Raw genomic sequence first — 21773 nt, forward strand, 5'->3', positions numbered from 1 at the left:
TCCTGAAAACAAGAAGCTTCTAAATTATAAATGTAACCCCTCCAGATCCAAGGCATGAAGTCTCGCACTTAAATGAAAAATAAGTTATCATTCATCTTTAAACTTGCAAAAATAAAATTCTTATCAATTTCTGGTCAGAAAATTAATATTACCCTGTAGATACAATTTTATAAAGCATGTTTTCATGGACTTCACATGAATTTCATGATGTAGAAACCAAATTCAGATGTGTAGACACTCCCATGTTTAGACATACTGGTTAGATTATTTCAGACCTCCCTGTAGTGGTGAAATAGTTCAGTTTTATGCTTTTAAATAGAAAGTAAGAATATGAAGTAGTTCGTCTTCCTTGGTGAAAGCCATGCAGACGAGTTTTGAATATTCATGTCAAATCAAAACAAACTGATAGTTGCTGAGGACCCAGTGTGTGCAGAGCATCCTGCTGGGTAATTTTCTCCCACAGAATAAACTGCTGAAGAGTTTTCAAAGTATCTTTTCCATTCCGGTAATTTTTAAAGGGGTATGTTCAAAACCTTTGTTTTTCACATCACCTATTTTTCATGCACGTGTGCTCAGTTGGGTCCAACTCTTTGTGACTGGATGGTCTGTGGCCCACCAGACTCCTCTGTCCATGGGATTTTCCAGGCAACAATACCAGAATGGGTTGCCATTTCCTCTCCCAAGGGATCTTCCTGACCCAGGGATCGAACCCCTGTCTCCCGTATCTCCTGTATTGGCAGGTGAATTCGTTACCACAGAGCCCCTGGGAAACCTACCTGTTTATATATACTACATCTCCTTTAAAAATATGCAAGTCTAGAGGAAAAGATAGTCATGAGATATAGTAGCCAAAATCTTTAGGGATGCTTTGGGGAGATTTAAGGTTGAGTGGATGTTTATTTCTTCCCTTTTTTGGAAACAATATTAAAGGATAGTGTCATGTCTGTCATGTAATTTTAAATGGTTTAGCTTAATATTTATATTTTTAGATGAAGAAAATGTGGCAAAATGTTAACAGTTGTTGAGCCCTGGTTATATCTGGGTTCATTGTCATTCTTTGTATTTTTCTATGTTTGTAATTTTAAGTTAAACATTTTTAAAAGCACAAAAAATATATATGTCCTTCAAGAATATTTTTATATTCCACCAGAGTTCCTCAAGCCACATTGTCTCTAAAGCTGCCTGATTTAGAGTTTTGTTATTTAATCCTCATTTATTGGTAACCAATAAAACTTGAAATCCTACTAGATAACAACATTTTCCTAAGGAGTAAGTTTGGGCTATAAAGATACAATTTTAAAATACTATGATGTCTCAGTGATGGTATATAGCTTCAGCTGAAGGAAAGATATGTTTACTTAACAATTAGATGTTTCATTGCTATTGTGAGTCTATAAAAGTAAAAGAAGAAAGAAAGCTCTGACATAAAATTTATTTTTAAGATTTTAGTCTATTTTAGCAAATTAAGGTTAATAATAAATTCCTATCTGTGTGGTGGGAATACTTACATGAAGATTAATGACTAAACATTGCCAAAACCCTTTGAGAATTATTTGATGTGTTACATGTGCAGAGGGCATTCTCATTTATTATTTTACTTAATAAATAACTTGGCAAAGAAGTAATATATTAAGTTCACATCAGTATTTCAGATTAGGAGATAATATTAAATATGGAGGAAATTGGAGCACTCTAACTTGGCAGCTCTCCAAATTTTCGAAGCCTGCTTAGGTTAGAATGTTTTATACCAATTATGAGTACTAGGAACCTCATGAAGAAAAGTTTAGGGAAGATGGATTGCTTGAGGCTCTCTTTGTCAAGTACTCATTTAAGACAGGGATAAAGAGAAGGGAGAGAATGTGGAAACTTAGAAAAAGAGAACAATTGGTAAAGAAGTTTTGATCTTTTACATACAATGTAGTTTCCATTTAAAAATGCTGCAATTGAAATATATCTTGGTCTATTTGGATAAAGCTTCTAATAGAGTTGCTTCTCCTTTCTGTCTTGAAGGAGTTAGAATGCTGGATGGAGATGTCACAGATATGGTTGAAGCAAAATCTGTTAGCTTCAATCCCCAGCATGTGCATATTTACAGTGCAAGCTGGGGTCCAGATGATGATGGCAAGACGGTGGATGGACCAGCGCCACTCACCCGGCAAGCCTTCGAAAATGGTGTTAGAATGGTAAGTTTTTTTTCATTTTAATTTTATTGGAGTATTGTTTATTTACAATGCTATGTTAGTTCCAGGTGTACAGCAAAGTGATTCAGCTATACATGTACATATATTCATTATTTTTTAGATTATTTTCTCATGTAAGTTATCCCAGAATACTGAGTAGAGTTCCCTGGTAACCATAGGTTGTTTTCAGTATCTATAAGTCTGTTTCTGTTTTGTCAATAAGCTCATTTGTTTCATTTTTTAAAAAATTAGATTCCACATATGAGTGAGATTATATGATATTTGTCTTTCTCTGACTTGTTTCATTTAGTATGATAATCTCCAGGTCTATCCCTGTTGTTGCAAATGGCATTATTTCATTTTTTCTGATGGTTCAGTAATATTCTATTATATATATGTGCCACATTTTCTTTATCCTTTCCTTTCTTGGTGGACATTTAACTTGTTTCTGTGTCTTGGCTCTAGTAAACAGTTCTGCAATGAATACTGGGATGCACATATCCTTTCAGATTATATTTTTTCTCCAGAGAGTTTTTCCCAGAAGTGGGATTGCTGGATCATATGACAGTTCAGTATTTAGTTGTTTTGGGAACCTCCATGATCTCATCCACAGTGGTTGTGTCAATTTATATTCCCACCCACAGTGTGTGGGGTTCTCTCTTTTCCATACCCTCTCCATAATTTATTGTTTGTAGACCTTTTTAAAAATTAATTTATTTTTATTGAAGGATAATTGCTTCACAGGATTTTTTTGTTTTCTCTCAAACCTCAACATGAATCAGCCATAGGTATACATATATCCCCTCCCTTTTGAAACTCCCTCCCATCTCCCTCCCCATCCCGCCCCTCTAGGTTGATACAGAGCCCCTATTTGGTTTCCTGAGCCATACAGCAAATTCCCGTTGGCTATCTATTTTACATATGGTAATGTAAGTTTCCACTCTTTCCATACATCTCACCCTCTCCTCCCCTCTCCTGATGTCCATAAGTCTATTCTCTATGTCTGTTTCTCCATTGCTGCCCTGGAAATAAATTCTTCAGTACCATTTTTCTAGATTTTATGATATTTATCTTTCTCTTTCTGACTTCACTCTGTGTAATAGGTCCTAGGTTCATCCACCTCATTAGAACTGACTCAAAGGCATTCTTTTTACGGCTGAGTAATATTCCATTGTGTATATATACCACAACTTCTTAATACATTCATCTGTCAGTGGACATCTAGGTTGCTTCCATGTTCTAGCTATTGTCAATAGTCCTGCAATGAACAATGGGATGCATGTATCTTTTTCAGTTTTGGTTTCCTTAGGTTATATGCCTAGGAGTGGGATTGCTGGGTCATATGGTGGTTTTATTCCTAGTTTTATTCATATGGTGAATTTCATATGGTCATATGGTGGTTTTATTCCTAGAAAAGGAAAGAAAATAGATATGCAGAGTTAAATAGAGAGAGATAAAGAAGATTTATATACATTAAAGATTAACTGCAAGGAGAAAAGAACAGTAGGAAAGGCAAACAAGGAATAAATGTAGAGAAAATATAACAGGTTTAAAAAAGTTAAAAGTTAAAATTATAAAGAAGAGAAAAGAAAAAAAGGAAAAAGAAAGAAAAGAAAAAAAAAAAGGGAAAACTCCATAGAACTGCAAAAGCCCAACATAGAGGCAGAGGTTTATCACAAAAATAAAAAGTGTGACTGAATATACACATATACATATACACCCATAACCAAATCAAAACAGTCCAATAAAAATAAAGTACAATAGATTGACCCAGTGAACAAAGGAAACCAAAAATTATATGTACCAGTTACGAACAAAACGAACTAAAAAGCACAAAAGCACAAACTGGAAAACACAACTAAAGCAAGGTGCCAATTGGGGAATAAGGCAATGAAAATAAAACTAACAAATATGTTTAGAGGAAAGAAAGGAAGAATAGATATGCAAAGTTAAATAGAGGTAGATAAAGAATATTTATATACATTAAAGATTAGCTGCAAGAGGAAAAGAACAGTAGGAAAAACAAATGAAGGAATAAGTGTAGGAAAAATAATAGATTTAAAAATATTAAAATTAAAAAAAGAGTAAAGAAAAAAAAGGGAAAACCCCACAGAACTTCAAAAACCCAATGTAGAGGCAGAGGTTTATGACAATAATTAAAAGTGTGACTGATAAAAAAAAAAAGCTCAAAAGCTTAATTAGATTGTATAATGCCATTAAAATTGACAACTACAACACAGGGGGAAAAAAAAGGAAAGAAAAAAAAATATCCAAAAGAATCTACAGAACAAGTGAAGACATAGGAATAATAAATGTTTTTCTTGAGTCACTGCTGTCAGAGTCCTCTCCCTCGCTGGGAGTCACAGTCCACCTCACCTCCCTAGGATGCCCTCCAACACTGTGCTGATCTCTGGACCTGTTGTGGGGGCAGCTCAGACTCCAATCTGATCCTACTCCTGTGTGTTCTTGCCTCCAATGTCTACAGCTGTCAGAACTAGGGTGTTTTCTTTTGTGGGAGCTCTCAATGTCCTTTTATATATTCCATAGACACAGAGCCTGCCCAGTTGATCATATGGATTTAATCTGCAGCTTGTATACCTGGTGGGAAGGTTTGGGGTCTTCTTCCTTAGCCACACTGCCCCTAGATTTCAGTTGTGGTTTTATTTCTACCTTTGCATGTGGGTTGTCCACTGGGGTTTGCTCCTGAGGCTGCCTTGGAGGACTTGGGTTTGCCCCTATGAAGGCCAGGTGTGGAGGTGGTGCAGCTGCTTGGGTCACAGGGGTTCTGGCAGCACCAGGTACTCAGGGAAATTGGCGGCTAGGGAAGCAGGAAATATAGTGCTCTAGAAGGGTATGCATATTAAAAAGCAGAGACATTACTTTGCCGACAAAGGTCTGTCTAGTCAAGGCTATGGTTTTTCCAGTGGTCATGTATGGATGTGAGAGTTGGACTGTGAAGAAAGCTGAGTGCCGAAGAATTGATGCTTTTGAACTGTGGTATTGAAGACTCTTGAGAGTCCCTTGGACTGCAAGGAGATCCAACCAGTCCATCCTAAAGGAAATCAGTCCTGGGTATTCATTGGAAGGACTGATGTTGAAGCTGAAACTCCAATACTTTGGCCATCTGATGCGAAGAACTGACTCATTTGAAAAGACTCTGATGCTGGGAGAGATTGGGGGCAGGAGGAGAAGGGGACGACAGAGGATGAGATGGTTGGATGGCATCACCGACTCGATGGACATGGGTTTGGGTGGACTCTGGGAATTGGTGATGGGCAGGGAGGCCTGGCGTGCTGTGGTTCATGGGGTTGCAAAGAGTTGGACATGACTGAGCGACTGAACTGAGAAGGGGATGGCAACCAGAATTGGCCAGTACGCTCCAGTATTCTTGCCTGGAGACCCCCCGACAGAGAAGACTGGCAGACCACAGTCTATGGGGATGCAAAATGTTGGACACAACTGAAGCTACCCTGCACGTATAGATGCAAGATTTTTTTCCCTGTGGCAGCTCTGCCCCAGTGAGAGTTGTGCATGAAGGTGGCGCAGCTGCTTGGCTTGCGGGAACCCTGGCAATGCAAAGTGTTCAGGGACACGGACTGCCTCCGTCCCAGGAATTATGGCCCTATCTGAGTCTTTTTTCGAGCCTCTTGTAGCTGGGGATCAAAAGGCCTCTTTGTCCAGTCTTCTCCGTAGCTGTGCCCATTCAGGCACTTAGAGCTCTCCCTTTCCTGGGGTCTTTCTCTGTTGTTCAGAGCCTCAGGCACATAGAGGGGCTCCCGTGGCTGGGATCCTACTCTGTAGATTGGTGCATCAGGCATTTAAAGGTGTACCCTAGGTGGGGCCCTACTCTAGTTCAGTGCATCATGCATTTGATGGGCCAGCCTCTCAATTGTTCAGCTGCGGATGCTGGTGAGTCAGGAGAGAGGCTATGGTGATGACTCCACCCCCTATATGTGACTCAGCAGTATCGCCTTGCTTCCATGGCTGCCTGGCTTTCCTCCACAGGCATTTTGCACCACAGTCTCCTCCCTCACATCTCCTCAATCTGTCTCTCCACAGTTAACAGCGGTCCTTGCCCTGGGATTGCTCCACAATCCCTAAATTCCAGCTTCTAGCCGCTGTGCCTTCCAGAGGACCCACATCCCTGTCCAGGATATGTATGGCTGTGGCAATGCCTGTCTGATTCTCATTCCATTTAGGCTGCCACAGATCAGCTGTTTCACTCTCAGCCTTAAATGTTTCTCCTCTGACTCAGACTGCTGCCCCAGTGTAGGGATCAGACCCCTGCTTCAGTTCCCCCACCCGCCAAGGGCGGTCCAGTCCTACTAACACTCCTGTTTTTCCCCCTAGTTCCTTTGTCCTACTGAGTTTTGCGTGGGTCTATATATTCTTTTCCACTGGTCAAGTACTCCTGTCTGTTCTTAACTGGTGTTCTGCATGCACTTCTGTGTCTGAAAGCATATTCCTAATGTATCTGTGGAGAGAGATGTGCTCTGCGTCTACCTACTCCTCTGCCATCTTGTTTTCCTGTTTGTAGACTTTTTAATGGTGGCATTGTGACTGGTATGAGGTGGTACCTCGTTCTCTGACAGTTAGTGATGTTGAGCATCTTTTGATATGCTTTTTGGCCATCTGTATGTCTTCTTTGGAGAAGTGTCTTTTTTAGATCTTCTGCTCATTTTTGGATTGGGTTGTTTGGGTTTTTTTGACATAGAGCTGCATGAGCTCTTTGTGTATTTTTAAAAGACCTCAGTTCAAACTGTGTTGCTTGGTGATCATGAAGCCACCTCTGAAATGGGTTTCCAGTTCTCCCAGCTAGAGGAATGGATGGAGTTCTACGCTGAGTCAGTAGACAGGATTGTGTGTCATATCTGTCCTGCAAATAAGCTAAGGGTTAAAGAGTTGCCTCTGATAAGAACAGAGGTATATTTGGATGCTTAGATTTGTTCAAGGGAAACATTTATTAATATGAATATTAGCATCATCATTGTTGTTGTTCAGTTGCTTAAGTTGTGTATGACTCGGTGACCCCATGGATTGCAGCACACCAGGCTCCCTTGTCCTTTTTATCTCCTGCAATTTGCTTGGGTTAATGTCTATTAAATCAGTGATGCCATCCAACTATCTCATCCTCTGTTGCCCCCTTCTACTTTTCCCCTCAATCCTTCCCAGCATCAGACTTGAGTCAGCTCTTCATATCAGGTGGCCAAAGTATTGGAGCTTCAGCTTCAGGATCAGTCCTTCCAATGAATATTCAGGGTTGATTTCCTTTAGGATTTACTGGTTTGATTTCTTTGCTGTCCAAGAGACTCTCAAGAGTCTTCTCCAGCACCACAGTTTGAAAGCCTCAATTCTTCAGCACTCAGCCTTCTTTATGGTCCAACCCTCCTATCGGTACATGATACTGCAAACACCATAGTTTTGACTATACAGACTGTTGTTGGTAAAATGATGTTTCTGCTTTTTCATACACTGTCTAGATTTGTCATAGCTTTTCTTCCAAGGAGCAAGGGTCTTGTAATACTGTGGCTGCAGTCACCATATGCAGTGATTCTGGAGCCCAAGAAAATAAAATCTGTCAGTGTTTCCACTGTTGCCCCATCTGCTTGCAATGAAGTGATGGGACAAGATGCTATAATCTTCATTTTTGAATGTTGAATTTTAAGGCAGTTTTTTGACTCTCCTCTTTGACTTTCATCAAGAGACTCTAATTTCTCTTCACTTTCTGCCATTAGAGTGGCATCATCTGAATATTTGAAGTTGATGATATTTCTCCTGGCAATCTTGATTCCAGCTTGTGAGTCATCCAGCTTGGCATTCTGCATGGTGTACTCTGCGTCAAAGTTAAATAAACAATGTGACAATATACAGTCTTGATGTACTCCTTTGCCTATTTTGAAACAGTCCATTGTTCCATGTATGGTTCTAACTTGTTGCTTTTTGACCTGCATACACGTTTCTCAGGAGGCAGGTAATTTGGTTGGTATTCCCATCTCTATAAGAATTTTTCACAGATTATTGAGATCCACACAGTCAAAGGCTTTAGCGTAGTCAATGAAGCAGAAGTAGATGTGTTTTTGGAATTCTCTTTCTTTCTCTATGATCCAGTAGATGTCAGCATCTTGATCTCTGGTTCCTCTGCCTTTTCTAAATCCATCTTGTACATCTGGTAGTTCTTGGTTCACATACTGCTGAAGCCTAGCTTGAAGGATTTTTAGCATAATATTGCTAGCATGTGAAATGAGTGCAATTGTGTGGTAGTTTGAACATTCTTTGGCATTGCCTTCCTTTGGGATTAGAATGAAAACTTTTTTCCAGTCCTGTGGCCACTGCTGAGTTTTCCATATTTGTTGGCATATTGAGTGCAGCACTTTCAAAGCATCATCTTTTAGGATTTGAAATAGCTCAGCTGGAATTCCGTCACCTCTGCTAGCCTTGTTAAGTAGCAATGCTTCCTAAGGCCCAGTTGACTTCACACTCCAGGATGACTGGCTCTAGGTGAGTGACCACACCATCATGGTTATCTGGATCATTAAGACCTTTTTTGTATAGTTCTTCTGTGTATTCTTGCCATATCTTCTTAATATCTTCTGCTTCTGTTAGGTCCTTACCATTTCTCTTCTTTATTGTGCTTCTTTAGTCTTAAATGTTCCCTGGTATCTCCAATTTTCTTGAAGAGATCTTTAGTCTTTCCCATTCAATTGTTTTCCTCTCTTTGTTTACATCGTTCACTTAGAGAGCTTTTTTATCTCATCTTACTATTCTTTGGAACTCTGCATTCAGTTGGGTGTATCTTTCCCTGTCTCCTTTGCCTTTCGTTTCTCTTCTTTTCTCAGCTATTTGTTAGGCCTCCTCAGACAACCACTTTGCCTTCTTGCATTTCTTTTTCTTGTGGATGGTTTTGGTCACCACCTCCTGTACAATGTTATGAACCTCTGTCCGTAGTTCTTCAGGCACTGTATCAGATCTAATCACTTGGAATCAATTCATCACCTTCACAGTATAATCATATTGGATTTGACTTAGGTCATACCTGAATGGCCTAGTTGTTTTCCCTACTTTCTTCAATTTAAGCCTGAATTTTGCGCTAAGGAGCCTTTGAGCCACAATCAGCATCAGGTCTTGTTTTTGCTGTCTGTGTAGTAGTACTCATCAATATGTTAATTTTTAATTTGGACAAATTCTTGAAACCATGATATTGAGAATTAGAGATGTTGAAACCCTCCAGGTGGTGTTGATGGATTGTCCCACAACACCCTTCTGTGCGTTTCCTTTGTGTAGTCCTCTCCCTCTATCCCAGGACAGAGCTTTACCTCTTTCCTAGAACAAAATTATTTTTATGCTCTTCCGACATTCCCTAACTGGGCAGCTTAACTCATCATCATTTTCTTGATTTCACTAAAGAATTCACTGACCATGCCTCCCCTAATTCTAATGTAACTAGAACCATAAAATTTAATACAATATCTGTTTCAAATTATAGATCTTAAGAAATACTATCTTATTTAAATTAAATAAAGATTAAGGGATAGATACATGTAATATTCCATCAAAAGCAACTCCTTTCTCTTTCTCACTTGTGAATGGACCATTGGGTAACTTAAAGCATACATTTTTTTTATTATTTTAAAAAAATTATTGAAGTATAGTTGATAAATAATATTATATAAGTTGCAAGTATATAATATAGTGATTCACAGTTTTTAAAGGTTATACTCATTAATGGCTATTGCAAAACATTGGCTGTCTTCCCCATGTTGTGCAGTATATCCTTGTGGCTTATTTTATACTTAATAGTTTGTACCTCTTAATTCCTTTCCCCTATATTGGCCCTCCCCTCTTCCCTCTCCTGACTGGTAACCACTAGTTTGTTCTCTATATGTGTGAGTTTAAAGCACACATTTTAATCATGTTCATGTAGGCCATTGTTGACCTGGGCCTGACCTCTTTTTGCTTCCTCATCTCTGTTTACTTTTTTTGGAATTTCATCATTCACCACTCTTTTATTACTATTATTGAAATATATTTGATTTACCATATTGTGTTATTCGGGTGTACACCAAACTGATTCAACTACATATATATTTTTTAGTTTAATCTTCTATTATAGATTATTACAAGATATTGAACATAGTTTCCCATCAGTTCAGTTCAGTTACTCAGTCATGTCCAACTCTTTGCGACCCCATGAATCAATCGCAGCACGCCAGGCCTCCCTGTCCATCACCAACTCCCGGAGTTCACTCAAACTCATGTCCATTGAGTCGGTGATGCCATCCAGCCATCTCATCCTCTGTCATCCCATTCTCCTCCTGCCCCCAATCCCTCCCAGAATCAGTCTTTTCCAATGAGTCAACTCTTCGCATGAAGTGACCAGAGTATTGGAGTTTCAGCTTCAGCATCAGTCCTTCCAATGAACACCCAGGACTGATCTCCTTTAGGATGGACTGGTTGGATCTCCTCGCAGTTCAAGGGACTCTCAAGAGTCTCCTCCAACACCAGAGTTCAAAAACATCAATTCTTCGGCGCTCAGCTTTCTTCACAGTCCAACTCTCACATCCATATATGATCACTGGGAATACCATAGCCTTGACTACACGGACCTTTGTTGGCAAAGCAATATCTCTGCTTTTCAATATACTACCTGCTGCTGCTGCTGCTAAGTCGCTTCAGTCGTTTCCAACTCTGTGCAACCCCATAGACAGAAGCCCACCAGGCTCCCCCGTCCCTGGGATTCTCCAGGCAAGAACACTGGAGTGGGTTGCCATTTCTTTCTCCAATGCATGATAGTGAAAAGTGAAAGTGAAGTCGCTCAGTCGTGTCCGACTCCTAGCGACCCCATGGACTGCAGCCCACCAGGCCCCTCCGTCCATGGGATTTTCCAGGCAAGAGTACTGGAGTGGGTTGCCATTGCCTTCTCCAAATATACTACCTAGGTTGGTCATAACTTTCCTTCCACTGAGTAAGCGTCTTTTAATTTTATGGCTGCAATCACCATCTGCAGTGATTTTAGAGCCCCAAAAAATAAAGTCTGACACTGTTTCCACTGTTTCCCCATCTATTTCTCATGAAGTGTTGGGACCAGATGCCATGATCTTCATTTTCTGAATGTTGAGCTTTAAGCCAACTTTTTCACTCTCCTCTTTCACTTTCATCAAGAGGCTTTTTAGTTCCTCTTCACTTTCTGCCATAAGGGTGGTGTCATCTGCATATCTGGTTATTGATATTTCTCCTGGCAATCTTGATTCCAGCTTGTGCTTCTTCCAGCCCAGCATTTCTCATGATGTACTCTGCATATAAGTTAAATAAGCAGCGTGACAATATACAGCCTTGATGTACTCCTTTTCCTATTTGGAACCAGTCTGTTGTTCCATGTCCAGTTCTAACTGTTGCTTCCTGACCTGCATATAGGTTTCTCAAGAGGCAGGTCAGGTGGTGCTATATAGTAAATCCTTATTGCTTACCTATTTTATGTATAGTAGTCTACTTCCCTGGTGGTAGAGTGGTAAAAAATCCACCTGCTAATGCAGAAGATGTGAGTTCAGTCCCTGGGTCAGGAAGGTTCCCTGGAGAAGGAAATGGCAACCCATTCCAGTATTGTTGCCTGGGAAATCCCATGGACAGAGCGGCTGGCGGGCTACAGTCCATGGGGTCACAGAAGAGTCAGATATGATTTAGCAACTAAACAACACCAACAAGTCTATTTATCTCGTACTCCTGATTTATCCCTGCCCCTCCCTTTCCCCTTTGGTTACCATAGGTTTGTTTTCTGTGTCCGTGAAGCTTACTCCACTCTCACTGCCCAGTAGCATATAGTGCTTTCTCTGCAGTATGTGGTCCTTCCCTCTTTCTGATGACCTACAGCTATACAGACAAATCCTATTTGACTAGCGAACTGCAGCTAACCTGTTACCTCTTCCCAGAAGCCTTTTCACTGCCCAAACTAGAATTAAGAACATGTGATCTCTACTCTGTTTTCCCTGTACTTTGTATTCTTCCTGGTGGTTTGTATAGTTTTTATCATATTTCACTCTGTATCAGTTAGTTTTGCATGTATCTTTCTCACTAAAGAATAAGTTCTTGAAGAGCAGAGCTTGTACTCTATGTACCTTATGGGCTTTCCAAACCCATAAGAAAGAAAGTGAAGTGGCTCAGTTGTGTCCAACTCTGTGCGACCCCATGGACTGTAGCCTACCAGGTTCTCCGTCCATAGGATTTTCCAGGCAAGAATACTGGAGTGGGTTGCCATTTCCCATAAAGTACATTGAATTCTAGTGAATACTCAGCCAATGTTTGTTGAATCTAATTTAATCACTGAGAATTATGTTAACCATAGGGTTGTTATAAATCCAGCCCTAATTTGAAGCAGTGAAGTGCATGCAGTTAATGTTGCCACTGGAATACAAATAATTATCATTCTTTCACTTTTGTGGGATTGATGTTAGGGTTTTAATCAGAAGACTGGACTAAGCCATTTCCTGGTTATTCTGAAACAGCCTGGAGGAAAAGCTTCTGTACTTGTTCTGTACGCACTTTCTACATGTAATTCAGGTTTGGTTCAGACTTTCCTAGGTCTGTCAATTTCCAGCTACATTAGAACCCTTTGAAACAATAGGATAATGTTCTAAGTTGTTACATAGACTTTTCCTTTCAGCGTTGCCTAAAGACTAAATAAATGTACTCTAAGTAATCTGGTGATATTATTACCAAAGCTCTGGACTGCACATTATCATTCTCTGTGTGTGTCATTAATGGAATGGTTATTCAAGTTAAATAAATCATGTTTAGTTCATATTTCATTTTCAACTGTTTGTATCTAGCATTTAACACAATAAAGAACAATCTGAAATTTCTCATGAAAATGGATCTACTTATGTCAGTAATGCACAAAGCCTCATGAATATGTCCATATATGGAGAGAATGTCCTGTATTCAGTAGCTATCACTGAATCACATGGTGTGGACCCATAGTTTTCAATTTTATTTTTGCTAGTGAATCTTTCATTCATTGAAAGTCTTAACTGGAAGTCTAATATAAAAAACAAACACGAATGTGGTATGTTGATTGAAGAAGAAAAGAGCTAAGATTATAAACAAGATGATCTGAGAAAACTAGCAAACATATAGGAAGATTATATTCAGAAATGAATAATTTGAAAAAATATTCTATACTCATTACTTATAAAAGTAACCCATGCCTGTTACAATAATCATTACTGTAACAATCAAATTGAAATCGATTTCCTATCCAACTAGAATATTATTGCGAAGAGTATGGGCTGTATCTTTCCATACTCTATCCACATTCATGTGCCAAATGGGGGTCATATGTCTATACATGTTGCTGTTTTCCCCTAACAGTGCAGCATGGGTATCTATCTGGGGCATTCCATAGGGTAGGACTCATTTATTTTCATTTTTTAAAATTTTTGGAGTATGGAAATCCCATAGTTTATTCTACTTTACATAGAGGATCTTTCAAGGTTTTAATCTGGAAAAACAAGGAGTTTAGTTTTAAAACAAACCATTTATTATACTTTTAGAGTTAAGATAGTAACAAAAGAATTCTTATAAAGAAAAAATTATTCTAACTCTCAGCATTGCATATCTAATTATGGAAAGGCAGTGGTGACTCATTTAAATGTGATAAGATCATTTTTGGATCACAGCCATTCTGACTGGCGTGAAATGGTACCTCATTGTGGTTTTGATTTGCATTTCTCTGATAATGAGTGATGTTGAGCATCTTTTCATGTGTTTGTTAGCCATCTGTATGTCTTCTTTGGAGAAATGTCTATTTAGTTCTCTGGCCCATTTTTTGATGCTGGAAAGGGTATGGAGAAAAGGGAACCCTCTTACACTGTTGGTGGGAATGCAAACTAGTACAGCCACTGTGGAGAACAGTGTGGAGATTCCTTAAAAAACTGGAAATAGAACTGCCTTATGATCCAACAATCCCACTGCTGGGCATACACACTGAGGAAACCAGAAGGGAAAGAGACACGTGTACCCCAATGTTCATCGCAGCACTGTTTATAATATCCAGGACATGGAAGCAACCTAGATGTCCATCAGCAGATAAATGGATAAGAAAGCTGTGGCACATATAAATAATGGAGTATTACTCAGCCATTAAAAAGAATACATTTGAATCAGTTCTAATGAGGTGGATGAAACTGGAGCCTATTATACAGAGTGAAGTAAGCCAGAAGGAAAAACACCAATACAGTATACTAACGCATATATATGGAATTTAGAAAGATGGTAACGACAACCCTGTATGCGAGACAGCAAAAGAAACACAGATGTACTGAACAGCCTTTTGGACTCTGTGGGAGAGGGAGTGGGGGAGCTGATTTGGGAGAATGACATTAAAACATGTACAATATCATATAAGAAACGAATCACCAGTCCAGGTTCGATGCAGGGTACAGGAAGCTTGGGGCTGGTGCACTGGGACGACCCAGAGGGATGGTATGGGGAGGGAGGTGGGAGGAGGGTTCAGGATGGGGAACACGTGTACATCCATGGCGGTATACATGTTGATGTATGGCAAAACCAACACAATATTGTAAAGTAATTAGCCTCCAATTAAAATAAAGTTTTTAAAAAATTTAAAAATGTGATAGGATCAGCATGAAAGGGTTTTCATGTGTTTAATACACATGGGGTTTGGGACTTAGGCTAGAGTTGAGTCTAGGATTTGTCATTTACTGCTCTCTGACCTTATTTACATCAAAGTACCTCTCTGCTTCCATTTCCTCATCTACAGTAGGGCAATAATGGCATTTACTTACAAAGATGTTATGAGTACTAAGTGAGATGATAATGCATATAGAGCAATTGACACAATGCCTGGGACATAACAGGTGCTCAAGAAATACCATATATATGTTTTTCTTTTTTTTTCAGGAAGTAGATCTTGTCCTTCCATAAAACTTTGTATATATTCTCAATCCCTCCTTCTTCTCTCCCATACCATTTCCACACTGTGGAGTTCTAGATGATTCTGTTTAGTTACTTATAGTGGTAGATTAAAATAATATGATAAAAGTCAGTATAGACTTTTTGAGGTCTGTAATGTCATTTATTTTGTTCTTCCTGTGTCTATACTCATCTTCAATTTTACTTGTCTTATAATAGCTCATCTTTAATTTCATTAAGATAGCCTATCAGTATACAGATTCATTTCAGTTATCTATGACTGTGGCTTGAATTATTTTCCAAGGGCTGTTTCTCTAAATATCTGTGACTATATAATTTATTACTTTGAAAGTCATATATTAGACAGTCTTTTCCAAGTAAAAGAACTCATTCTTTCTTCCATTATCAGGCATCAAATGAAATAGTAAAATTTATATTCTTTGAGATTATTTTAATTTGTGCTCTTTATATAACATTGTCAAATATATGGAAAATAATTGGATAATTACTTCATGTAAAATTATTAGAGAGCACAATAACAAAAGAAATAAGTGATATATTGGCTGAGTGATATAAGGAATAAGGGAATAAATGAGTAATAAAATAATTCCTTCAAGGAACCAGTTGAAAGCCCATGTGGCAATTTAAAGTCGCTGTAACTTATTACAGTTTTACCTACATCATCTACAAAGTACAGAAATTGGAATTTCTTCTTTTTATTAAGCTTAGTGAACTTCCACACTGTAGATAAAAGAGAGAAGATGACATCTAAGTTTTTTATGTAATGCCTAAAAGTTTCCCCACACTATCAAGACTGTTGAGCTAAGGCTAAGAGTTATGAATGAAGTTAAACTGATGACTACGGGTGGGGGGCTGGGGAAGAATGTTTTAGTTAGGGAGGACAGCAAGTCATCTTTGAGGAGGAGGCAATATATGAATGGAGACCTACATGATAAGAAGCCAGTCAGGTCGATAAATATAAAAGGAATGTTCTCTGCAGAAGGGACAGCAAAAGCAAAAAAAGCACCCCGAATGGAGAATGATTAGGGTGTATTTCCATAACAGAATGTTTATTTGGGTGGTGGGAGCAACAGGAACAGATAGTACGCAGTAGGAGGCGGCCACAGATGTAGGCAGGAGGCAGCTCAGCAGGCCCTCCTAAACCATGGAGGGCGTTTGCTTTTAAACCCATAGAGAAAGCCAGTGGAGGTTTTCAGCAGAGTAGCAGCCTGATGGAATACACAATTTGAAAACATCACTGCTGTGTAGAGAATGGACTGCAGGTGGGGTAAGGGATGGGAAGGCAAGAGAGGAAGGTTGAAATGGTCCAAGAAGGAGTTGTTAATGAGGTAGACTAGAATGACAGCAATACCAAGACATCTGGAGAGCCTGGTGGCAAGAGAGAGAAGACTAAGGATCAAGAAAGATTTTTCACAAAGGAAATAAATTTTGCTCAGGGAGTCCAGGTATTGATTGCATTCTTTACTTCTGCTTGCTAATCAAAAAATATAGCAAGTATTGAATTTCAAAGTGCTCTCTGTTTGTTTACTCTAAGTATTTGACCTGGTAAAATGGAACACTGTTTTCAAAGACTTTAACAAAATCAGAATTGATTCAATTTATCACCCCTTTAGAATTAATGTGCCAGAACTGCTTAAGAGAAACCATGTCACAGGTGACAACTTACTCTTTCTCTTAAAGATGTTAATAGCACTTTATTTGATGCTAAGGGGCCATAAAATTAAATGTAAGAATTAGAATTATATAATTTGGGCTGCATGAAAATAATAATAATAGTAATATATTTAACATTTGCCAGTCTATTATACTTTACACACTCTCCTAAGCCCTAAAATAGATAGCTTTTAATCTTCACAATAATCTCATAAGATATATATTCTTCTCAATTTTGTAGAACATAGCGTAGCTAAAGAAGTCAGAATGCAGGCTTTGATGCACTAATATTTTTGCTGTAAAGTGCTGCACTCAGTATGTCAGCAAATTTGGAAAACTTAGCAATGGCCACAGGACAGAGAAAGGTCAGTTCTCATTCCAATCCCAAAGAGGGGCAAATGCCAAAGAATGTACAAACTACCATACAGTTGCACTCATTTCACATGGTAGCAAAGTTATGTTCAAAATCCATCAAGATAGGCTTCAGCAGTCTGTGAACTGAGAACTTGCAGATAAACAAGCTGGGCTTAGAAAAGGCAGAGGAACCAGAGATGAAATTACCAACTGTCTTTGGATCATAGAGAAACCCAGGGAATTCCAGAAAACATCTACTGCTCTTTCATTGACTGCACTAAAGCCTTTGACTCTGTGGATCACAACAAACTGTGGGAAATTCTTTAAGAGATGGGAATACCAGACCACCTTACCTGTCTCCTGAGGCACTTGTATGCAGGTCAAGAAGCAACAGTTAGAACTGAACATGCAACAGTGGACTGGTTCAAGAATGAAAAAGGAGAATGTCAAGGCTATGTATTGTCACCCTGCTTTTTAACTTATATGCAGAGTATATCACGCAAAATACCAGGCTGGATAAGTCACAAGCTGGACCCAAGATTGCTAGGAGAAATATCAACAACCTCAGATATGCAGATGATATCACTGTACTGGCAGAAAGCTAAGAGGAGCTAAAGAGCCTCTTGCTGGGGGTGAAAGAGGAGAGTGAAAAAGCTGGCTTGAAACTGAACTTTCAAAAAACTAAGATCATGGCATCCAGTCCCAACAGTTCATGGCAAACAGAAGGGGGAAAAGTGGAAACAATGACACATTTTATTTTCTTGGGCTCCAAAATCACTGTGGATGGTGACTGCAGCCATGAAATTAAAAGACGCTTGTTCCTTGGAAAGAAAGCTATGACAAACCTAGACAAAGTATTAAAAAGCAGAGACATGGCTTTGTTCCATGGACTCCAAGGAGATTAAACCAGTCAATCCTAAAGGAAATCAACCCTTAATGTTCATTGGAAGGATAGATGCTAAAGCTCCAATACTTTTGGCCACCTGATGCAAAGAGCTGAATCATTGGAAAAGACCCCAATGCTGGGAAAGATTGAAGGCAAAAGGAGAAGGGAGCGGCAGAGGATGAGATGGTTAGATAGCATCGCTGACTCAGACATGAATTTGAGCCAATTCTGGGAGATAGTAAAGGACAAGGAAGCCTGGCGTGCTGCAGTTCATGGGGTTCCAAAGAGTCAGATGCAACTTAGTGACTGAACAACAATAAAGAAGTTAGAATGTGGGCCTCAACAAACTAATATCTTTTTGTGTCATTTTTATACTGTTTGGTGCATCTAATCTTCTCCCTTCACCTGTGACCACATATTCAAGCTTTTCTCCTGTTACCATGGCAAATTAACTGCTCTTCTACCTTAGTCTGCTTCCTCTATTTCTTCACTAAACCCCATTCCTTCTCACCTCATCAGTGACATGGCTCAATTATCTTTTCTTTCATCTTCAGAACTTCTCTCTCAACTTTATTATTGCCATCCACATTCATTCATACTGCTAAAAGGAAAGAGGAAAAGCCATCTCTGGTCTCCTTGTGCACACGTGCGTGTTCAGTCACTCAGTTGTGTCCAACTCTGCGACCCATGTACTGTAGCCCATCAGGCTCCTCTGTCCATGGAATTCTACAGACAATAATACTGGAGTGGGTAGCAATTCCTTTCTTCAGGGGATCTTCCCAACCCAGAGATCAAACCCATGTCTCCTACACTGCAGGTGGATTCTTTACCATCTAAGCCACCAGGGAAACCCTTCCAATTACTCCCTTTTTTTTCCACTTTAAAGCAAAATTCCTTGAAACTGTAGTCCATACTTGCCCTCTACAATCTCATTTTTCCTGTTATCTGGGAAGCCATGGGATCTGGACTCTGCCCTATCCTTCCACTAAAGCTATTCTTGTCAAGTCAGTTCAGTCACTCAGTTGTGTCCGACTCTTTGCGACCCCATGGACTGCAGCATGCCAGGCCTCGCTGTCCATTATCAACTCCTGCAGTTTGCTCACACTCATGTCCATTGAGTCGGTGATGCCATCCAACCATCTTATCCTTTGTTGTCCCCTTCTCCACTTGCCTCCAATCTTTCCCAGCATCAGGGTCTTTTTAAATGAGTCACTTCTTCACATCAGGTGGCCAAAGTATTGGAGTTTCAGCTTCAACATCAGTCCTTCCAATGAATATTCAGGACGAATTTCCTTTCGGATGGACTGGTTGGATCTCTTTGCTGTCCAAGGGACTCTCAAGAGTCTTCTCCAACACCATAGTTCAAAAGCATCAATTCTTTGATGCTCAACTTGCTTTATGGTCCAACTGTCACATCCATACATGAATAGTGGAAAAACCGTAGCTTTGACTAGATGGACCTTTATTGACAAAGTAATGTGTCGACAAAGCAGTGTCTCTGCTTTTTAATATGCTTTCTAGGTTTGTTATAGCTTTTCTTCCAAGGAGCAAGCGTCTTTTAATTTCATGGCTGCAGTCACCATCTGCAGTGATTTTGGAGCCCAAGAAATTAAAGTCTGTCACTGTTTCCATTTTTTCTCCATCTATTTGCCATGGAGTGATGGGACAATATGCCATGATCTTCGTTTTTTTAATGTTGAGGCAGCTTTTTCACTCTCCTTGTCAAGGTCACAGTTAAACCCAGTACTATTCCCTGAGTTATTATCTAATGTCCTGACAAGGAGGCCTGCCTGGTTCTTTCTATCCACAGTATAACACACATGCACTCCAACCCATCAGAACCCCTTCGTGGCAATTTTTATTCTTCTTCCGTGTAATAGATTTACTTACTGTGTTGATTGTCTCTTCCATAAAGATCCAGAGTTTGACTGTTTTGTTCTGTAGTGTATCTCAAGTACCCAAAACAGTGTCTTGCACTCAGTAGGTGTTTAGTGAATGAATGTATGAATGACTTCCATGCCCACTTGCTGCATATATTGAGTTAATTTGCTTAAGGATAACACTTGAATTGTTTTTGGCTAATATTTTGGAAGTGAGTTATTATACATGCTATAGTCTAGTGATTACTGGACCCAGACTCTGCATTCAGACTCTCTAGTGAGTTCTGATACCTTGCCCTTTTCAAGTCAATTAGCCACTCTGAGTATCAGTTTGTTCCTCTATACAATGGAGCTAAATGCTAGTAATTACTTTGTAGAACTATTATGAGGATTATAGGATTAATGCCTGTAAACTACTCAGCAGAGTTCTGGAACATAAAAGTCTCTGAATTATGTTATGAATCTTAATCGTTATCATTAGTAAAATGGCAAGAGTAATAAAAGTAAAATACCAGTTAATCATGTGAAATATTATAAAAAGTTTTTATTGTTCCAAATTTCTGGGTTTAATCGGTTTCGTTTTGCTGAATGATCCTTAGGGAAGGTAAATATATAATCCTGAGATTGTTATTAGGAAATGACCAAAACAAATGGAAGAAAATGGGAGGATATTTTCTAAAGCTTTTCCAAAAACCACTAATAAAATGCTAAAAAGGGGAACCAATAGAGGGATTTTGCTATCAAATACACGTAAGTAATACCACTTACTGTATGCTTCCTTTATAAATTTAAAAGCTTATTAAAAGCTTTGAGAAGTCCTCCAATAGAAAGGTATGTTTGTTTATTTAATCAGCGTTCTAAACTCTAACCACAAGGAAGCTTTTCTTTTCATGACCTCTTTTGACTTGCTATTAAATTTCATTTTGAATTCTTTAGAACTGCTTTGTGAAAATTCAACTAATCTTATTAGATATTTAGAGTCAGAATGTTAGAATGGAAATAATTTTAGTGATTGAGTTGCTTTTACCAACATTTATGTATGTGTTTACTTTATGTTACTGCCATTCACCCAATCTCCCTTCCTGAAACTTGTCATTTCCTCTTTCCTTCATTCTAGTCATGTAATAAGTCTTTCTTTCCTGTCCTACTTCTGAAAAGTCCGTGGAATCGGGCCTCTTGTCCTTAGAACCAACATTTCTCCTACAGGCTTTGGCAATAGCATGATTTTAAAACTTCCATCCTCCCAGCTTGAGCGTCAACTTTCAATTCAGCATGAACACCGAAGTTGAAGTACTTCTACATGTACATCTTTACATTTGTCCTTTGTTTATAGAACTCATCACTTCTCCCTGTGACCAACAAGGAGCATTCTAAGCTTCTTATTGCTGCTGCTGCTAAGTCGCTTCAGTCGTGTCCGACTCTGTGCGACCCCACGGACTGCAGCCCACCAGGCTCCGCCGTCCCTGGGATTCTCCAGGCAAGAACACTGGAGTGGGTTGCCATTTCCTTCTCCAGTGCATGAAAGTGGAAAGTGAAAGGGAAGTCGCTCAGTCGTGTCTGACTCTTAGCGACCCCATGGACTGCAGCCTACCAGGCTCCTCCATCCATGGGATTTTCCGGGCAAGAGTACTGGAGTGGGGTGCCATTGCCTTCTCCCTCTAAGCTTCTTAGGAGGGCACATACGGTCTCTTTCAATTTTTGCAGGAGTCCCAGAATCAAAATCTTGAGAAAGGATAGTTTTTTAAAAATTTGCTCTCATTCAAATGGATACTATTTCACTTACCATGGGATCCTTTGATTTGGCTCCTTGGTATGACTGGCAAAGACTTCTCTCAGGGAAAACTCTTGGCTTCATCTGCCCAGACAGTTCTAAAT

The 21773-nt window shown here is 39.3% G+C and overlaps 1 protein-coding gene across 4 annotated transcripts in view; it reads left to right on the forward strand.

The window, feature by feature from the left end:
- Positions 1–21773, forward strand: part of PCSK5 (proprotein convertase subtilisin/kexin type 5) — a 516633-nt gene that overhangs the window by 183685 nt on the left and 311175 nt on the right. For all 4 annotated transcript variants that reach the window (XM_061425568.1, XM_061425565.1, XM_061425567.1 and 1 more), the window contains exon 7: positions 2011–2183. In XM_061425568.1, the coding sequence (XP_061281552.1) occupies positions 2011–2183 (173 nt within the window). The remainder of the gene's footprint in view (positions 1–2010; positions 2184–21773) is intronic.

Source organism: Bos javanicus, chromosome 8 (assembly GCF_032452875.1).
Source record: "Bos javanicus breed banteng chromosome 8, ARS-OSU_banteng_1.0, whole genome shotgun sequence".
NCBI lineage: Eukaryota > Metazoa > Chordata > Mammalia > Artiodactyla > Bovidae > Bos > Bos javanicus.